The sequence below is a fragment of the Stegostoma tigrinum genome, chromosome 16 (genome assembly GCF_030684315.1).
Source record: "Stegostoma tigrinum isolate sSteTig4 chromosome 16, sSteTig4.hap1, whole genome shotgun sequence".
Taxonomy (NCBI): Eukaryota; Metazoa; Chordata; class Chondrichthyes; order Orectolobiformes; family Stegostomatidae; genus Stegostoma; species Stegostoma tigrinum.
This window is the reverse complement of record NC_081369.1, coordinates 6,367,884-6,386,828: the sequence shown is the minus strand read 5'-3', so window position 1 is coordinate 6,386,828 and position 18,945 is coordinate 6,367,884. Positions and strand designations below refer to the sequence as shown.

Sequence of the window (18,945 nt, the reverse complement as noted above, 5' to 3'; positions counted from 1 at the left end):
GGAGCATTTGCATAAAGTTGATGAATTGATCATGCAATAGATGTGGAATGGTATGATATGATATAGTGAGGGTAATGGAGACATGGCTGCAGGGTGACCAGTGATGGGAACTGAATGTCCAGGGGCGTTCAATTTTCGGAAGGACAGATGAGAGGAAAAAGTGAGCTGCCCTACTAGTTAAAGAGAGCATTAACACAACAATGAGAAAGAATATTAGCTCTGGTGAAGTGGAATCTGAAATGGTAGAGCTTTCAAACACCAAGGGGTAGAAAACTAGAGTGGGGTTTGTAAAGTGCCCCCAAACTTTTGTGGAAATGTCGGGGAAGATATTAAACGGGAAATTGGAGACATGTGTAACAAAGGAACAGCTTCAATTATGGTGACGCAAATCTGTACATAGACTAGGTAAAATAAATCAGTAACAAGACCATAGAGGAGGAATTCCTGAAATGTGCATGGCCTGGTTTTTCTGGATCAATATGATGAGGAACCAACTAGAGACAGGATATTGTCTAATTAGAAGAGAATAATTATCGGTGTAGCTGTGTGACTTAAAAGGAGTGACCGAAATATGGTAGAATTCTTCATGAAGCTGGTGAGTGACGTTTATTCTGAGACTAGGGTCCTGAAATATGGATCGAGGAAACTACGATGGTCAGAGGCAAGTGCTGGCTCTGACAATTTTGAGTGCGCTGCCTAAAGGGAACATGGTGAATACACAATGGCAAACACCTGAAGAGCAGATGGAGGAACTGGAACAATTGTTCCTCCCTATCTGGCACAAAAATCAAACAGTGAACGTGGCCCAACCTTTGCTAACAAAGGAAATAGTATTGAATCCAAGAAAAGGGCATACCAATTTTCCAAAAGGCACAGCAGACTGGAGGATTGGGAGTTTAGCTTTCAACAGAGAATAAAGAGATTTGATTAAGAGGGTGGAAAATAAAGTCCAAGGCTAAGTTTATGAGGAACAGAGCAGAAGCTTTTACACGTATGTAAGAATAAAAGGTGAGTGCAGACAACTGTAGGTCCCTAACAATCAGCGACAGGGTAAAGTGTGAAGAAAGACATTTAGGTGGCATGCCAGTTAAATACACGCATTAGTTCTGCCTTTGTAAAGGAGGACTTGAATAGCATCCCAAAATGTTGGGAGAGAGTGTGGTCAGAGGCAGAAATTGAAGGAAATCTGTATTAGTTAGGAAATTCTGAAGAAACTGATGGGATTAAAGGCTGATAATTCTAAGATATTTAGCAACTTCTCTTTTAACTCCTCTCATTCTCTTTCACATTAAAGGGGTGGCCATGGGTATCCGCATGGGCCCCAGTTATGCCCCTCTCTTTGTGGGGTACATGGAGTATTCCTTGTTCCAGTCCTATTCTGGGCCCTATTCTCAATTTTTTTTTTTCTTTCTGATATACTGATGATATCATCGGTGCTGCATCCCTGTCCTGTCCAAAATTAGGACCGTTCATCAGTGTCACTTCCCATTTCCACCCTGCCCTCACTTTCACCTGGTCTATCTCTGATCCCTCCCTTCCCTTTCTCGACATCTCTTTCCATTTCTGGGGATAAACTGGCCACTAGTATCCTCTATAAACTCATCAACTCCCACAGCTATCTGGACTACCCATCCTCACACCCTGCTTCCTCTAAAGACTCCATTTCATTCTCCTATTCCTCCGTCTCCACTGCGTATATTCTGCTGACACCAACTTCAAGGGACCCTCTGAAATATTCATCTTATTCCTCAACTGATTTCCCAGCACCCTTGTTGACAGGGCTCTCAACCAGGACCAACCTGTCTCCTACACTTCCACCCTCACCCCCTCCTTTCCCTCCCACAACAGCGATAGGGTTCCCCTTTCCCTTTCCTACCACCACACCAGCATCCACATCCAGAAGATCATCAGACCCATTTCTGCACCTCCAGTGAGATGCCACCCCACCAGACACATACTCCCCTCTTCTCCCTTATCCGCCTTCTGCAAGGACTATTCCCACTGGGACACCCTGGTCCACTGTTCCTTCACTCCCAACAGCTCCCACACCGCCCAACCATCACCATCCACCGGCACCGGCACCTCCCCCTACAATCAGTGAAGGTGTAATCTGTCCATTTACCGATTCCCTTCCCACTATCCGCGGGCCCAAACGTACCTTCCATCTGAAGCAGCACTTCACCTGCACTTCCCAGAATCTACTATACTGCATTTGTTGCTCAAAATGTGATCTCCTCTACGTGGGGGGAAACGAAGCATAGACTAGGTGACTGCTTTGCAGAGCACCTATGTTCTGCTCACATCAAAGACCTGACCTTCCAGTTGCCTGCCACTTTAACATACCACCTTGGCCAACATCTCTGTCTCAGCAAAACTGGAAGAACAACACTTCATTTTCTACTTGGGGGCTATACAGCCCTCAATATAGAGTTCCATAATTTTAGGGCCTAAACACTCCCATGTCCCTGCCCTTAACCCATCATGCCAAGCCTTGTTATCACATAGTGACTAACAGTAGGTGTGTGTAACGGCAGACTAACAGTCCCCATTAAGAACTATTCACTCTCCAAGCCAGATCATTATTGAATCCCTTGTCTGTCCGACTGTTCTTCTTTCTGTCGCCACTTATTGTTTACTCCTTAACCCCCCTCCCCACAACCTACCTTATGCCCATAAACAAGCATGTTCCTAACTGCCATTAGTTCTGAGGAAGGGTTGCCAAACCCGAAACGTTAACTAATTTCTGTTCGCCGATGCTGCCAGACCTGCTAAGCTTTTCCAGCAACTTTTGTTTTGGTCTTTAAATCTAAGAAAGGCCTGATAATCAATCTACATCCCCAAATACTCAAAGTAGTGGCCCTGGAAATAGTAGATGCATCGGTGGTCACCTTTCAAGATTCTATAGATTCTGGAACAGTTTGTCGGCTTTGTTACAAATATATACCCACTATTTCTTTCAAAAAAAAGGAGGTAAAGAGAAAACTGAATTATAGCTGTTACCCTGACAGCATTAGTGGGGAAGATACCAGAGTCCAATATAACAATGTTTAATACCAGAGCACTAGGAATATGGTGACAAGATTGGACAGAATCAGAAGTCACACAACACCAGACTATAATCCCAACAGGTTTATTTAAAATCATGAGCTTTTGGAGTGATGCTCCTTCCCCAGGTGAAATCTGATGTCACTTCACCTGACAAAGGGGCAGCTCTCAGAAAGCTTGTGATTTCAAATAAATCTGTTGGACCATAAAAACCAAAAGAACTGCGGATGCTGCAAATCAGGAACAAAAACAAAGTTGCCGGTGAAGCTCAGCCAGTCTTCCAGCATCTGTGAAGGAGAAAACAGTTCATGTTTCAGTTCCGGTGACCCTTTCTGGGTCAACTCTGTTTTCTCCTTCATAAATGCTGCCAGACCTGCTGAGCTTTTCCAGCAACTTTGTTTTTGTTCCTGTTGGACCGTAACATGGTATTGTGATTTCCGATTTCATCTACCCCAGTCCATCAATAGCATTTCCACATCTGGATTGGACGGAGTCAGCAGGGACTTAACAAAGGAAAATCATGCTTTACAAATCCAGTAGAACTTTTCAGCTGTAGCTAGTAGAGCAATGGGGAGCCATTGGATGTGGTTCACCTGGATTTTCACGAAGGCTTTCAATAAGGTTAGCATGTAAGATTAAAGTGCACAGGATTGGCGGTAGCGTACAGGTAATCCCTTGGTTGTGAATGGGCTCTGTTCTTGAGTCCTTTCACAAGTTAATTTGTGTGCACATTGGAACACATTGCAGTCCAATACAAAGGAGCCACTTGTAAGTACAGTAACTGTATACAGGGTCTTCAGAATTTCACCCCTATGATCAGACCATGTCTGTAAATCGTAAAGCCCCTGTACTGACATGGTTGACAGACGGGAAGCAAAAAATAGGATTAAACAAGTCATTTTCTGAGTGGCAAACGGTGCAGCAGGAATCGGTACTTGGACTTCAATTGCTTATAAGTAAGAAAGATAAGGGAATTAAATGTCATATTTCCAAGTTTGCAAAGAACAGAATGTTTGGGTGGGAGAGTGCGCTGTGAGGAGGATGCAGAGAAGTTTCGATGTGATTTGGACAAGTTGTGAGAGTGGGCAGATGTATGGCAGATGAAATATAATGTGGACAAATGTGTGGTAGCAATAGAAACTATTCAAGTGCTAACGGGCCTGGGCAGAGTAAATGCAAGAAGGATGTTTCCAATAACTGGGAATGCAGGGCCAGGGGTCACAGTCTTAGGGCACGGGGTTACCATTAAAACAGATGAGAAGAAATTTCTTCAACTGGAAAGTGGTGAGCCTATGGAATTCTCGGCCACAGAAAGCAGTTGCATGTTTTCCAGATGGATATAGATATAGTTCTTCGGGCAAAAGGGATAAAAAAAAATACGGGGACAAAGCAAGAACAGGAGACTGAGTTGGATGATCAGCCATGATCACATTGGCTGAGCCGGCTCGAAGGGCTGAATGGCCTAATTGCCTACCCTTCATAGTTTCCATGTTTCTGAATGCGCTTCTTGGTCAGTGATTTTTAAATTCATTTGAGGGGCATCTCTTGTATGGATGTTGTGGCAGTAGAATGCTGTAAGTTTAACAAAACTGCACACTGATGAGTCAGTTCTGCCATTCTGTAACATTTGATCCCAGTGAGTCAACACTTGGGAATTTGACTGCAATGATACTGCATGTTTGTATCGCACTTGCACCATCTAGCGATGGTATACAGATTAAGTGCAGCCTGTATCTCTCATATATATTATGAGATAACAAGGTGTAGAGCTGGATAAACACAGCAGGCTGAGCAGGAAGGCTGACCGAAACGTTGCCTTCCTGCTCCTCTGCCTCTTGGCCTGCTGTGTTCATCCAGCTCTACACCTTGTTATCTCAGATTCTTAAGCATCTGCAGATCCTACTATCTCATAAATATGACGTGATTGAACCAAGTGAGAAATGGCAGTCAGATCAGTGCAGTAGGGGGTGCCTCTGTGCAGGTTGACTCCTAGATCAGTGAAGGAGCAGCTACTGTGCTTGACGCTGATGCTGGGTGACACGATTTCATTTGCAGCACTGATTTCCCCAACTATGACTAAGTGAACTATTAACCTGTCATCAAATTAAACAGAGTAGCACATACATTAAAGATAATGGGAACTGCAGATGCTGGAGAATTCCACGATAATAAAATGTGAGGCTGGATGAACACAGCAGGCCAAGCAGCATCTCAGGAGCACACACAAGATGCTGCTTGGCCTGCTGTGTTCATCCAGCCTCACATTTTATTATCTCAGCACATACATTAAAGCTACTTACTCTTCCCATTTCTTAGGCTGGCCTTTTCGGTTCTCGAGCTTAGGAGAATTTCAAGCACAGAAAATGTGTAAAATGTCTTCAGCACAAATTCAGAGAACAGGGAGTCAGCAGGTACTGTGCCAGACAGCTGTGTATTAAACCACGCTGTGTGGACCAGAGCATGCCGCCTTCAATAGTTTTTGCATGCTGTACTTAGCTAGCCTCACAAGAGGGGCATTTGGGATTCCAATTTCCCTTTCTGTAGTAGCCAGATAGGGGAAGGTGCAGAGGGGAGAAAGCCAATTGGATTCTCCATCCTGGGTCACCACCTTAGCGAACCATGCTACAAAGTCCACTCATGGGCATCTGCCAATGACCTTCTGGCTCGGGCTTGGAAGGAAATTGGAGTCGGGGTGAGTGCCTGCTACTCCAGTCCCCACATTGAGGGCTGGCAACCTCACCATTAAAACAGATCCATAATACCTGGAGGAAAGCAAGTAATGAGCTCTTTCCATCGTAAAGGGAAGCCTTCAAGGTGACCTTGTGGAGGACTGTCTATGAATGGGGGAAGTGTGAAGAAATGACTCAATCTCTGATACTTTGAATTCTAGGCCATTTTGTTTCTCTGCAGATTCATAAAACATAGATCCACGATTTTGGGTAGTGGTATCTTTGCTTTTCAGGCCATCCTCACCACATGTGGCCTTCATGCTGAAGCTGCACTGTAATGTTACAGTCGAGACTGTCATGACAGTCAGAAGCTGGTGCTGTCAACAGTCTGGGTGAGAGGCTAATCTGAAGTGTCCTAGGCAATGGTTTGTACTAATCCCATGCTGCAGCTGCCCTATGAGTGTTTTTTTTTGAGGATATTTTTAAGGCAAAGGTAGGTAGATTTGTAACTAGCCATGGAGTTTTGTAGGAATGAAGAGTGGAGGTTACTATTAATTAACCACAATTTTGATGAATGGCAAAGCAGGTCCATGGGACTGAATGGTTTACCCTGCTCCTAGTTTGGAAGGTGGCCTTTCGACCCAGTGTTCATGTTGTCTGTCCACAGGACAAATCGGTTAGTCCTACTTCCCAGCCCTTTTCCCCCGGCCCTGTATTTCTCCCTTCAGAAAACTGTCTCATGCACACGTGCAAGTCGTTCTTGAATCTGTTTCCACCACATTTTCAAGCAGTGTGCTCCAGATCCTAATCAGTAGAAAATACTACTCTCCATATCACGAGAGGGAAGATTCTTGTGTGGAACAACCTCAGGACTATTCTGTAGTCAACACTAGGTCTGACTAGTGACACTAGAACAATTTCAGGAGGGCTTGTTCTAATCTCAGTCGGACCTCTTTTCTGGGTTGAGGGGCAGCAGAGGAAATGTACTTTGTATTGCAGTTCTTTGAAATCTTTTTCCTGTCCTCCATGATCTTTGATTTTGTTTGCTAAAGTACATGCCCCAAAGCTTCCAAATAGCTTGAAAAGAATGCAAGCGTGAATACCTGCAGCTTTTATCTTTTGCAGTCGTGCCAACAAACTCTCTTCCTACTTGAAGATTGTGAACATGCTGTTGACAGAAGTTGTCAAGATTTATGTAATGTGTGATGGTAGGTGTTGCGCTAGGTTTGGATAAAAGGGTTGCCTGCCAACAGAAATGACAAGGTTGTACTTTTTGCCCAATCGGGCCTGTCATCCTTGAAATTTCAAATGTGACCCGGAATTACTGTTGTGAATTTAATAGAATGATAGTTAATCTAGTTCCTGTATTGTGCTGTCACTAGGTTTATCGGTGCCAATACATCTTGGAAAGCACCGTACTCCAATTAATTCACTTCAGTGATAGATGATACTTAACCTATCGTGTTAGATTGCATCCATCTCTGACAGATCTGTAGCCAGCAGCATGAAACTATTTCAAGTGTTCTCTCCAGGTATAGCTTTGACTTTGAAAGACTAAGTCTATAATTGTACCGTAGGATGATTTCCTATAGGTTGTGATCATAGGGAGGCACGAGTGGTAATTTTAACTATGCACTCTGCAAACCAGGAAAGGTGGTGCCATTTGGAAACTTGGTGACTGTTGCTGGCAGTTTTGCAATCTCTTTCGTCTTGGCTGGGAATTGTCTGTTTGAATTTTCTTTAGCATTCCCGTGGGCAATCATCCTCTCTAACTGTGAGCATTCTTATCACCTCCAGTAAAGAAGTGTCATACATCATCTTCACTCAGACTGTGCTATTGTCTAACATTTAAAAGCCATCGTTGTTTATTTAATTTGCTGCTCTGGTATTAGTAATATGACACTATATTCATAAAGTCTCTTGATTGAGAAACGTTTCCATGGTGCAGCAGAAGCTGATTTGAACAAATGTAAGTGTTGGCCCACACTGTTAGGAGTGCTGAGTGAAAGAGTGAAGTTTGAAGTTTGGTCTCCAAGCTGGAGGGGAAAGCAGAAAGTTTAGAAAGGGAATTCCAGAGCACAAGACCTAGAATGTATGTCCAATAGTAGTAGGGGAAGGTGCTGAAGGATAAAAACAAGATTGGAGCGTATCTCAGGGTTGTAGGGCCTCAGGAGAGCTTAGAGATCAGGAGGGCAGAGGCATTGAGGGGTTTGGAATGGAGGATGCAAATGTAAGCTTGGACTAAAAGTGGAGATGATGGGCAAATTGGTTTTAATACCGGATAGGATGCAGGAAGCAGCTTTGGGCTAGTTGACATTTATTGGAGGGTGTGTCAACAATACATGCATTTACCTTGCTGCTACTATTTTGGGATCAAAGGCCATCAAACTTCAAACAATCTAGAGACAGTACAACACTGGATACAGGCACAGGGTAAAGTTCCCTTTACACTGTTTGCATCAAACACACCCAGGTACAGTACAGGATTAGATATAAAGTAAAGCATCCTTCACTTTGTACTATCAGACACTTTCAAGGCAGTTACAACATAGGGGAAAGCTCTGTTTGCACTGTCCTCAAAAAACACTCCTAGGGCAGCTGCAGCATGGGATTAGTTATAGAGTAAAGCACGCCCTGTTCTTTCAAATTGAAATTAAAGCTCTCTTGACATTGTCCCTGTTAAATATTCTCAGGACAGGCACAGCAAGGGGCTTGATAGAGTAAGATTCCCTGTATTCCTTCAAATAAAGTAATGCTCTATCCACTCGTTAAAACTGAAAGTGAATCTTTCCACTGAGCCAATCAAATACTGTCAGGACATGGACAGCATGGGGTTAGACACAGAAAAACTCCCTGTACCCTGTCCCCATCAGATTCTCCCAGGACAGATACAAGAGAGGGTTAGATACAGAGTTAATTTTCTTCCTTTCTTTGCCACTGGTGATTTGCCTCAACCCTACAATGCCAATTTGAATTTATTTATCTGCCTTCAAGTTGTGAAATATTCTGCAGTCCTTTGTCAGCATATTATCAAACAAAATCTGTCCTAAGACACGTAGGGATGCCAGGACACGTGAAAAGGTTTGCGGGTAGGTCTTAAAGGAGGCAGGGAGATGGGAATTTGAGTTTGTGGTCTGGCACCTTTTGCTGAATCAATGGACATCAGGAATTTGAGTCCAAAATTGCAAGATATTTGATATTCCAGAGATTGTTTAGCTGGAGGAGGTCACTACAATAGGAATGGCAAGGTCAAGGAGAGAATTTTAAAACTGGAACAAGACTGTTATAAAATCAATCGGGCACCAGATTGGGAGCCGGTGTAGGGCAGTGAACTTGAGTGTTTGGGTATTGGGGCTCGCTGTCATCAATGACAACCACTCGCTGGCCAGTATGACTGTCCATCTCAGGAATTTCGTGTCACTGGTCATGGGTTCTGTGGATCTGAGCCTAGAGCTACGTCTCTGACCATGCATTTGGCAGGAGTTTTCAGAGGGTGGAATTAGTTTTTGGTGTTGAGATCGAAATTCCTTTCTCCATACTTCTTGCCAACGGGTGTTCTCGAAGAATAGGCTCGAGTGTGTCAAGTTTCTGGGAGTGATGATTGCCAACAGTCTGTCCTGCTCCATCCATATTGATGCAATGGTCAAGAAAGCGCAACAATGCTAAGGAGGCTCAGGAAATTCAGCATGTCCACTAAGACCACTACCAATTTTTATAGATGCATGACAGAAAGCATCCTGGCCGGATGCATCATAGCATGGTATGGCAACTGCTCTTCACAAGATCCCCCACAAAACCACGGAGATTTGTGAACACAGCTCAGTCCATCACACAAACGAGCCTGCTATCCACTGACTCCATCTAGGCTTCCCACTGCCTCGGGAAAGCAACCATCAGAATCAAAGACCCCTCCAACCCCAGTTACTCTGTCTTCCCCACTCTTCTGTCAAGCAGAAGACAAAAGTTTGAATACACATACCAACAGATTCAGGAACAGCTTTTTCCCCTGCTGTCATCAGTGTTTCGATCGGCCCTCTCGAATATTAATTCTGATTTCTCTCTCTTTACCTTCTCTGCAGCTATAACACTATTCTGCATTCTGTTCTGCTACCCTGACATACTTTGTATCGTATGATGTTCTTGTACAGCATGCAAAAATACATTTTTACTGTATCTCAGTACATGTGGCAACAATAAATCTATTTGCCCATCTAATCTATCTTCATACTGGAGTTTCCTCCAGGTAGGTTTCTTCTGAATGATGGTCTTCCACGTGTTGACGTCTATGTTGCGTTTCTTGAGAGAATCCTTCAAGGAGTCTTTGATACATTTCCTTTGTCCTCCCCTCATCCAAGCCTTGAGCTGGGCGAAGAAAATTTGCTTTGGCAGTTGCAGCGCTGATTCCAAGCATGTAGCCTGCCCAGCAGAGTCAATTTGGATTTCTGAAGGTAGACACCTTGGACAAGACCTCTTTGAAGCAGGAATATTATAGCACATCGGACACATGGTCCTTGACAGTAGGCAAGCCCAGTTTCCAGGGCAAGGAAATCTTGATGACTGGGGACCTCCCCACTGCAACAGTCTTCATCCAGCATCGCAGTCATTGATATCACGAGTACCTCTAGCCTGGATCACCACTGAGGACTTGCTTGCTCTGATTCCTCCCCTCCAACCTTTTTGATCACAGGTGGCTCTAAGGTTGAAAACCTTAGATGACATTGTTCTTGGGATCAAGGGCCTGTCCTCTACAGCAAGGTGGCAATCCATGGGAAGGAACGTGGTCTACAGTAAACCTAGCTCCATAATTCCTGAGGGTCCTTTATCAACCACTGATATTTAGCGGGTTAATCCCACTGAATTATTATTGTATCACACCTCATGTAGACTGTGTGAATTAACCAAATGTGCATTGCTTAAAATGTTGAAATATAATCTAATTCTAAGAAATCTTGTGACATGTAATCACATTGGTGTAATTCCATGACTTAATGCAGTTTTGAAATTAAATTGCTAATGGCTGCCTCGGATTCTTATAGATGACTCATATCCCTTGACAATTATCCCTTCTAATTTTGCACAGTTCATTGGCATCTGAGCTTAATAAGCAGCTTGCCCAGTGGTGTGTTGGGTAACTACCTTGCCTGGTTTCCAGTTAACTAGGTTCCAGATCCTGCCTGAGTTAGCTGACCCTGGCTGGGATCACAGTGAGAAACGTGGGAGGAAGGAAGATAGCCTGAACTTCAAAATTGGGCTGAATGCAGCTGACCCTTTTAAAGGTGTCTGTCATTCACAGTCCTCGCTGGTGTCACAGCCTATTGTTAGGGGCATTTCATGGGATTTATCACCACATCAGCACAAAGTGATATCTAGTTGGTGACTGAGGTGGGACACGGAACAAAGTCTTGCCACTCTTGCTTCTGTGTGAAGAAAAGCAACCATTTTGCAGTCAGAAAGGGATAAATAGATTTCTGACAGGAGGTAGAAAAATCCAATGCAGGTTCATTAAGCTGCCGTAGGATCAAAGGGGTTTAAGGTTTCATGGTGCATAGAAGGAGGCTGTTTAGCCCACCATGACTGTGTTGGCTGCTAGCATTGGTGTACTAATTGGGTTTTAATCCTGCTGACTGCCATACTGCAATTTGAATCTCTTTCTCCAAGGCATTAAACCGGACTGCTGGGTTACTATGCACTGACATTACCAGTATACCACCCTAGCATCTAACAATGAAAGGGCCAATGAAACTCTGATCTCATTCATTCCATTCTCCTTTTCCATAGAACGGTGTAAATTTTTTATTGTCAAGTATCTGTAATTTTTTTGTTTTGGGAAGTCAGTGTTGATGCTACTTCAGCAAAAACCTGATCATCATTGTCCCTCTGATTCTTTTGCCAAATATATTTAATCTGTGCATTCTGGTTACTGGGTGTAGGCTGTGAAGGGAACTTAACTGCAATTGATAATTCTAGAATTGCGAGCTAGTCTCAGGGTTACCATGAAACTATTATTAATTGCCGTAAAACAAAACCCAAATATCCTTTTGGATAGGCCTGCCCTTAACCAAACTGACATCCATATGACTTCAAACCCTCAATATTTTTGGGTTACTCTCAACTGCCCACCAAAATGACCAAGCAAGACAATTAGTTCAAAGGGAATTAAGGGCAGGGAACAAATGCTGATCTTGCCAGAGATGTCTACAAAATAATAAAGAAGAATAAATATTGATCACTTAACTACTAGAAAGCCTTAATTATTTCTTCTCTAACCTTCATGCCATAAGAAGAATATCTCCTGGTTTTCCAGTGTGTCCAGAGCTTCCCTCAGTCCTGGAACCGTTTGGAAACTTGTGAAGTTGGGTAGAGTACATGTGGATCGGGAGGGAGGAAGTTGGAATTTGGTGTTTGTAAAATACTTGGGAAAGCATTGCGTGGTCCCTTTAAAAGATCACACACTTTTTCCTCTGCTTAGAGATTTTAAATGGATGTCCATGAGCAGTAGTTTGAAAATTTGCAAGAACACAGAGCACCTGAATTGAAATGTTCATGTCAGAAGGCCGTACAGTTAGCAGGCCAAGCAGCAGCTTTTGCCAAGTCAAGTTGTTTTTTAATTTAGCTAATCAATTTGAACCAGACACTTAGATACCAAAAACCAATTAAATTTAAAGTATGGTGGTGTTGACAACATAGAACTAATCCTAGTGTAAGAAATATTGATATGTCATCAAAGGTATAAAAGAACGATGCAGTTAGACAAGGACCCTAAAGCTAACTATCATCTGCCAGAGTGAACAGCCCTCAGCTTGCGACAAAATCGCTGGCTCTCTCTCAGCCTCCTCTGTGACTGAGAGAAAGCACCATCTAAACGACATTGGTACCAATGGCACAACTAGATAATGTACCTGACAGAAAAATCGACAGAAGGCACAGAACATTCTGGAAGAAACGTAACCTAGTTATTTTTGAGAGACTAACTGTTTTCACATTATATGTGGGACTTGTATTTATTGGAACAGCATACCATTAGAATCTTGCCTTATTCAGGAATAGTTGGTAGTTAGAGATTTATTTGGTTTGTTAATAGTTTAGTTACTTTGTTCATTGTTAGTTAGATAAATAGTTACTTGTTGACGTTAAAGTGAGTGTCATGGATTTATTTTATTTAACCACTAGAAGTTGCTGAAAGGCAGGCTGCACCACTTTTTTCACAATCCCTTTACAGATTATAAGGCATGATGCTCTGCTTTAGGGTGTTTCAGTTCTTGAGGTGGGAGGGGGTGTCAACCACCGCTTTATAACAAAATCTCCTGTACATGCTCCAAGGCTTTCACAATTTTTCTAATGTGCAGCATAGACATTTCTGACACTTGTTTGATGGCTCCTATCCCCTCAGACTGTCCAACTCCCTATAAAGAATACAGTTAACAGCGTTTAGAACGACATGCTGATTTCAACCAGTATGTTTTATCAGTAGGGCTGTGCTCACCTGTAATGGTACACTCTAAATTCAAGTGGCATTGCCTCACTGTGTGTGGCTGAAAGACGCTAGCAGGGGTGGTTTAAAAAAAACACAGCTAAGGTGAGTGGTGGCGCTGCAGATGTTTAACTGCAATTTATGCAGAGAAGGAAATTTAAAGTCTGTTTCTTCCCCTTTCAGAGTCAAACACATCCCAGGACTTGAACACCAGCAACCACACTGGCGAGTCTGTCACGTGAGTACCTGAGATCATCTCACTCCTTCTATAGAACTGCTGTTAGTGGCTAATCATGCAGCATGGTGTTTTATTGAGTAGTGCAAAAAGATGAAGCGTTGACTTCAATCCTCGGTTTGAGCCGATTATTGGCTTCTGTGATGATCCCCAATTTGGGCTCATATTGATCTCCATTATGATACCAGTCTGGGCTGATTATTGGTCTTCACTGTGATCCCCGTCTTGTATTGATATCAACCTCCATTGTGATTCCCAGTTTGGCTTGATACCGACCTCTGCTGTGATGCCTGGTCTGAACCGATGTTGGCTTCCGTCGATGTCTACCTATCCAAGTGATTCAGTAACTCCTTCGTATTGGCGTGTTATGTTCAGATGTATTGTGGTTTTTGCAGCACTGAATGCGTCCATTAGGTAGTTGACCATGCCCACTTCACTCCCCAGCCTCGCCCCTCGTCTCCTCTAGAGCTACAAGTCTTTGAGAGCATCAACCACCTCAGCATCTATGTTCTGCATATCTTCAATTCTGCACTCAACAAGTATTTCTCTCGTGAATACATGAGAAATTTAATACAATGTCTTGTTATGTTTAAGTAGAAATCTGTTCCACATATCCTCTGTTTTAATGTTGGTGGAGAATTCTAACCTGCCTTCTCGACAGAGGTTTATTCATTGTAGTTCCTGTCCACTAGCACTGGGAACATAGTGCAATTTAAATATAATTCACTCAAGTCTCTGCTCTAAGATTTAAACTTGTAAGTTCCAAACTGTCTTGTATCGCTCGTACACCTCTATAAATCATCCACTCAACAGTCTTTGTTTTAAGCCAACGTGTGGCCTGAATTTATCTGAACTGAAAATACTCAGCAGCATGTTCACCCTTCTCAATCCTAGTGAACAGTTCCAGACCCCATAGACTGCTTTCTCTAATTGGATAACACGATCCTTTTTACAATGTACGAGTGTGACCCACATGCAGCCCTCTCAGCCACTGGTTAGTCCACAGGTTTAGGTAAAGTTAGCAGTCCCCAGTTGATTGTCTGGAGTGAATCAAACAGATTTGTCATGGGATTACCAATGTTGGTTGCACAGGGCACGTACTAAGTAAAGGAGCACCTCTGTTCTCTTTGGATGAATGTCCCAGTAAAATAGGTTGAAGAGAGAAAAATTTACATTTGTAAAGCACTCTTAACATCAGGATGCTTCAAAGCACTTTACAGCCACCAGGGTACCTTTGACTGTTGTAATGCCAAAAACACGGCAACTAGTTTGCACACAAGAAGCATCCATAAACAGTCACATTAGGATGAATAGTGAATGTGCAACATACGGCAGTGTTTTATGACAATAGTTCAGGGGTCACGATTGGCCTAAGTAGTGGGGTGAGCTTCCTATTTCGTAAAGTAATGCCATGAGCTATTTTATGTCCATCTTAGAGGGCAAATAGGGTTTAATATCTATGTCACCTGAAACATGGCACTATTAGCAGTTGCGCACTGGTTCAGTGCTACACCAGAGTGCCATCCTGGATTGTGTAAGTCTCAGAAACAGGATTTGAACTTGGGACCCTCTGACTCGGAAATGAGTGTGCTGCTCACTGAGCCATGGCAGACAAATGAGGGAGTGTAGCCCGGCATGTCGATGAACTGTCTGATTATGAGGATAAATTTCCCCTGTGACGATGACCTTTGCCGTGGAGGCACCGCTTTTATGAGTGCGGTGCTGCCAATGAGATTAAATGAGCTGTTTGTTTTCTTGTGTTTCCTGTAACCCGTGTCATGATGCATGCAGCAAGACTGAGCCACTGGATGTGCTTGTGACTAAGACCAGAATCAGCTCAATCTCAGTTCATAGGGACAATAATTGAATGTTTTAAAGATGAATAATCAGGCAAGGATCATTGCTTCCCAAGATAGTGATGATATAAACCCCAAGCTTAAAGTTAATTGCAATAGATAATGCCTCCCATCACTTGTTTAAACATTTTTGAATGGTGAAGCAGTGAACGGAAATTTGCTGTCCCCATTATGAAGGGAGGGTGCTCTGTGATTTGTCTGCAGGCTCAGGGTCCTTCACTTCCTGCTCTTCTGAATGCTGGGAGAGGCTCTTCTCAAGTTTTGCTGTCAACTGTCAGAAACTGGGTCCTGGGAAGGAATAGGAGGCTAGAAGTGGTGTGTGGGCTTGCACTGTTTTTTCTCATTTTAATCATTCATTTTCCTCCCTGACAGATTGCACTGGGAGCTTTTCTAATTATTTTGCCTCGTTTGTCACACTAAGCAAGCTATTTACCCCTTGTGACAAATTTCTCCTTGTCTTATCGCTTTTAAGTAATGAATTTTATTTTATTTCTATCTCCAATCTCACTATTTCGTGCTGGGTTTTAGGTCTACTGCTTTGCCCTGTACAAGAGACTGTTGCATTGAAGGATTACTGAGCTCCTTGTGGTTATGGATAAGGCACTACACCTCTGTGGGACAGGCTATAAAGCCAGGTTTCTCTTCCTCTCAGTTTTTGAAACTTGGGTCATTGAGAAGGGAAGCTACTACTGATTTCACAGGACAATGAAAACTACTTGAAGGGAGGGTGTGGGGAAAGGTCTAACTAGTTTGTGTATAAACAGAACCACTCATTTACTACTGACTCAGCCCAAGTTAACCTCATCCAAGGCAAACCGATTAAAATTAGTTATAATCCAGGTTGAATTCATGCTCTTTTGAATGGAGAGAATTCTTTGTTTAATACAGATGAAATATTAACTGGGTGCTGAATTGGGAATGAATCTTAGTTTAATCCCAATTTCTGTTTGAAGTTCTGTCAAAGCATGATCTGGTATCCTGGCTACAGATAGTTTACATTGTTGGCATTCATGGGAAGATGGTGGTATTATAATGGCCGTTTCTTAGACTAATAATCCAGAGGCACAGGCTAATGCTGTGGGGACATGGCAACTTAGAACATAGAACATTACAGCACAGTACAGGCCCTTTGGCCCTCGATGTTGTGCTGACCTTTCATACCGATCTCAAGCCCATCAAACCTACGCTATTCCACGTACGTCCATATGCTTGTCCAATGACGACTTAAATGTACCTAAAGTTGGCGAATCTACTACCGTTGCAGGCAAAGCGTTCCATTCCCTTACTACTCTCTGAGTAAAGAAACTACCTCTGACATCTGTCCTATATCTTTCACCCCTCAATTTAAAGCTATGCCCCCTCGTGCTCGCCATCACCATCCTAGGAAAAAGGCTCTCCCTATCCACCCTATCTAACCCTTTGATTATTTTATATGTCTCAATTAAGTCACCTCTCAACCTTCTTCTCGCTAATGAAAACAGCCTCAAGTCCCTCAGCCTTTCCTCGTAAGACCTTCCCTCCATACCAGGCAACATCCTAGTAAATCTCCTCTGCACCCTTTCCAAAGCTTCCACATCCTCCTTTATAATGCGGTGACCAGAACTGTACGCACTACTCCAAGTGTGGCTGCACCAGAGTTTTGTACAGCTGCAGCATAACCTCTTGGTTCTGGAACTCGATCCCTCTATTAACAAAACCTAAAACACTGTATGCCTCCTTAACAACCCTGTCAACCTTGGTGGCAACTTTCAAGGATCTGTGTACATGGACACCGAGATCTCTCTGCTCATCTACACTGCTAAGAATCTTACCATTAGCCCTGTACTTTGCCTTCTGGTTACTCCTACCAAAGTGCATCACCTCACACTTGTCTGTATTAAACTCCATTTGCCGCCTGCCAGCCCAGCCCTGCAGCTTATCTATGTCTCTCTGCAACCTACAGCACCCTTCATCACTATCCACAACTCCACCGACCTTAGTGTCGTCTGCAAATTTACTAACCCATCCTTCTACATCCTCATCCAGGTCATTTATAAAAATGACAAACAGCAGTAGACCCAACACCGACCCTTGTGATACACCACTAGTAACTGGTCTCCAGGATGAACATTTCCCATCAACTACCACCCTCTGTCTTCTTTCAGCAAGCCAACTTCCGATCCAAACTGCTATATCTCCTACAATTCCATTCCTCTGCATTTTGTACAATAGCCTATTGTGGGGAACCTTATCGAACGCCTTGCTGAAATCCATATACACCACATCAATCGGTTTACTCTCATCTACCTGTTAGGTCACCTTCTCTAAGAACTCAATAAGGTTTGTGAGGCACAACCTTCCCTTCACAAAACCATGCTGACTATCCCTAATCAATTTATTCTTTTCTAGATGATTATAAATTCTATCCCTTGTAACCTTTTCCAAAACTTCACCAACAACTGAGGTAAGGCTCACTGGTCTATAATGACCAGGGTTGTCTCTACTCCCCTTCTTGAACAGGGGAACCACATTTGCTATCCTCAAAATTCCATTAACAAAAAAAAGTCTGGATTTAGAAGCTGGTCTCAATAATGCCGCTGAGAAATATCATCGGTTGTCATAAAAACCAATCTGGTTCACTAAATGCTCTTCAACATGGAAATCTGTCACCCTCACATGCGATGCCAGGGTGACTCCACACTCACGACAAGGTGATTGATTCTTTACAGCCTTTGAAACGGCTCACTGTGTTGCACCAAACTGCTACAGAAAAGACAACAAAGAATGAAACTAGGTGGATCACCTAGTGTTGACCTAAGTACAGACCAAATGTTTTTTTGTAAGATACGACTCCTTGAGTTTGCCCCAGGCACCACCATGCTAGATGGGCAGAAAAGACACACCAGAGGAGACAGTGGCAGGAAGGAGTTGTCCTGAGGGTCCTCAGTGTTGATTCCACACCCTGAGAGGTCTCTTGGCATCAAGGGTGCAAGGAAACCTCTTGCTGATTACCACATTCTTTGATAAATTAGTGATCAGCTATGTTGAACACTTTTTGGCAGATGCGCTGATATTCACCTGGAGACAAAATGTGCTCTGAATGACAGACTTTTCAGTGTCAGTCATCAAGACTAACTGACTGTGTCCTGAAGGATCTAGCTGCTGGACTGAGTCTGCAGTAGGTGGCGAGAGAAGAAACAAGAGGTTAAGACACACTTGACTGCATCCCCATCAACGTACCTGCCACAGTTGCATCTGTCCATGATAGTATCAGTAGGGGTGACCACCTCCACAGTTCTTAGGGAGACAGTCCCACCTTTGCATTGAAGATACCCTCCATTATGTCGTGTGTTAAGATTTCAAATGGATCTAGCAGTTTACTTTTGAGCAGCCATAAGATGCTATGGGTCATCAGTGGTAGTAAAATTATATTGACCCACAATCTGTAACCTTATGGCCCAGTGTATCCCCGGCTCTATTATTACCATAAAGCTGGGGGACTTTATCCTGATCAATGTTGAGTACAGGAGGGCACACCAGAAGCAGCACCAGCCATACATGAAAGTGGAGAGACCCACAGGAATACTACCGTCTACACGTGGCGTCCAACCATGCTGTGTCTGTTCTGGGAACTATATTGCTGTTGCTTCACTGTCACCACATCAAAATCCTGAAATTCCCTTCCCCTCA

The 18,945-nt window shown here is 43.3% G+C and overlaps 1 protein-coding gene across 4 annotated transcripts in view; it reads left to right on the top strand.

Moving 5' to 3' along the window:
* Window positions 1–18,945, top strand: part of vac14 (vac14 homolog (S. cerevisiae)) — a 320,684-nt gene that overhangs the window by 75,833 nt on the left and 225,906 nt on the right. For all 4 annotated transcript variants that reach the window (XR_007249130.2, XR_007249129.2, XR_007249128.2 and 1 more), the window contains exon 11: window positions 13,369–13,423. Coding sequence is in view for 1 of the 4 variants with exons in the window: in XM_048546809.2 (XP_048402766.1) it covers window positions 13,369–13,423 (55 nt within the window). In the remaining 3 variants the exon portion in view is untranslated. The remainder of the gene's footprint in view (window positions 1–13,368; window positions 13,424–18,945) is intronic.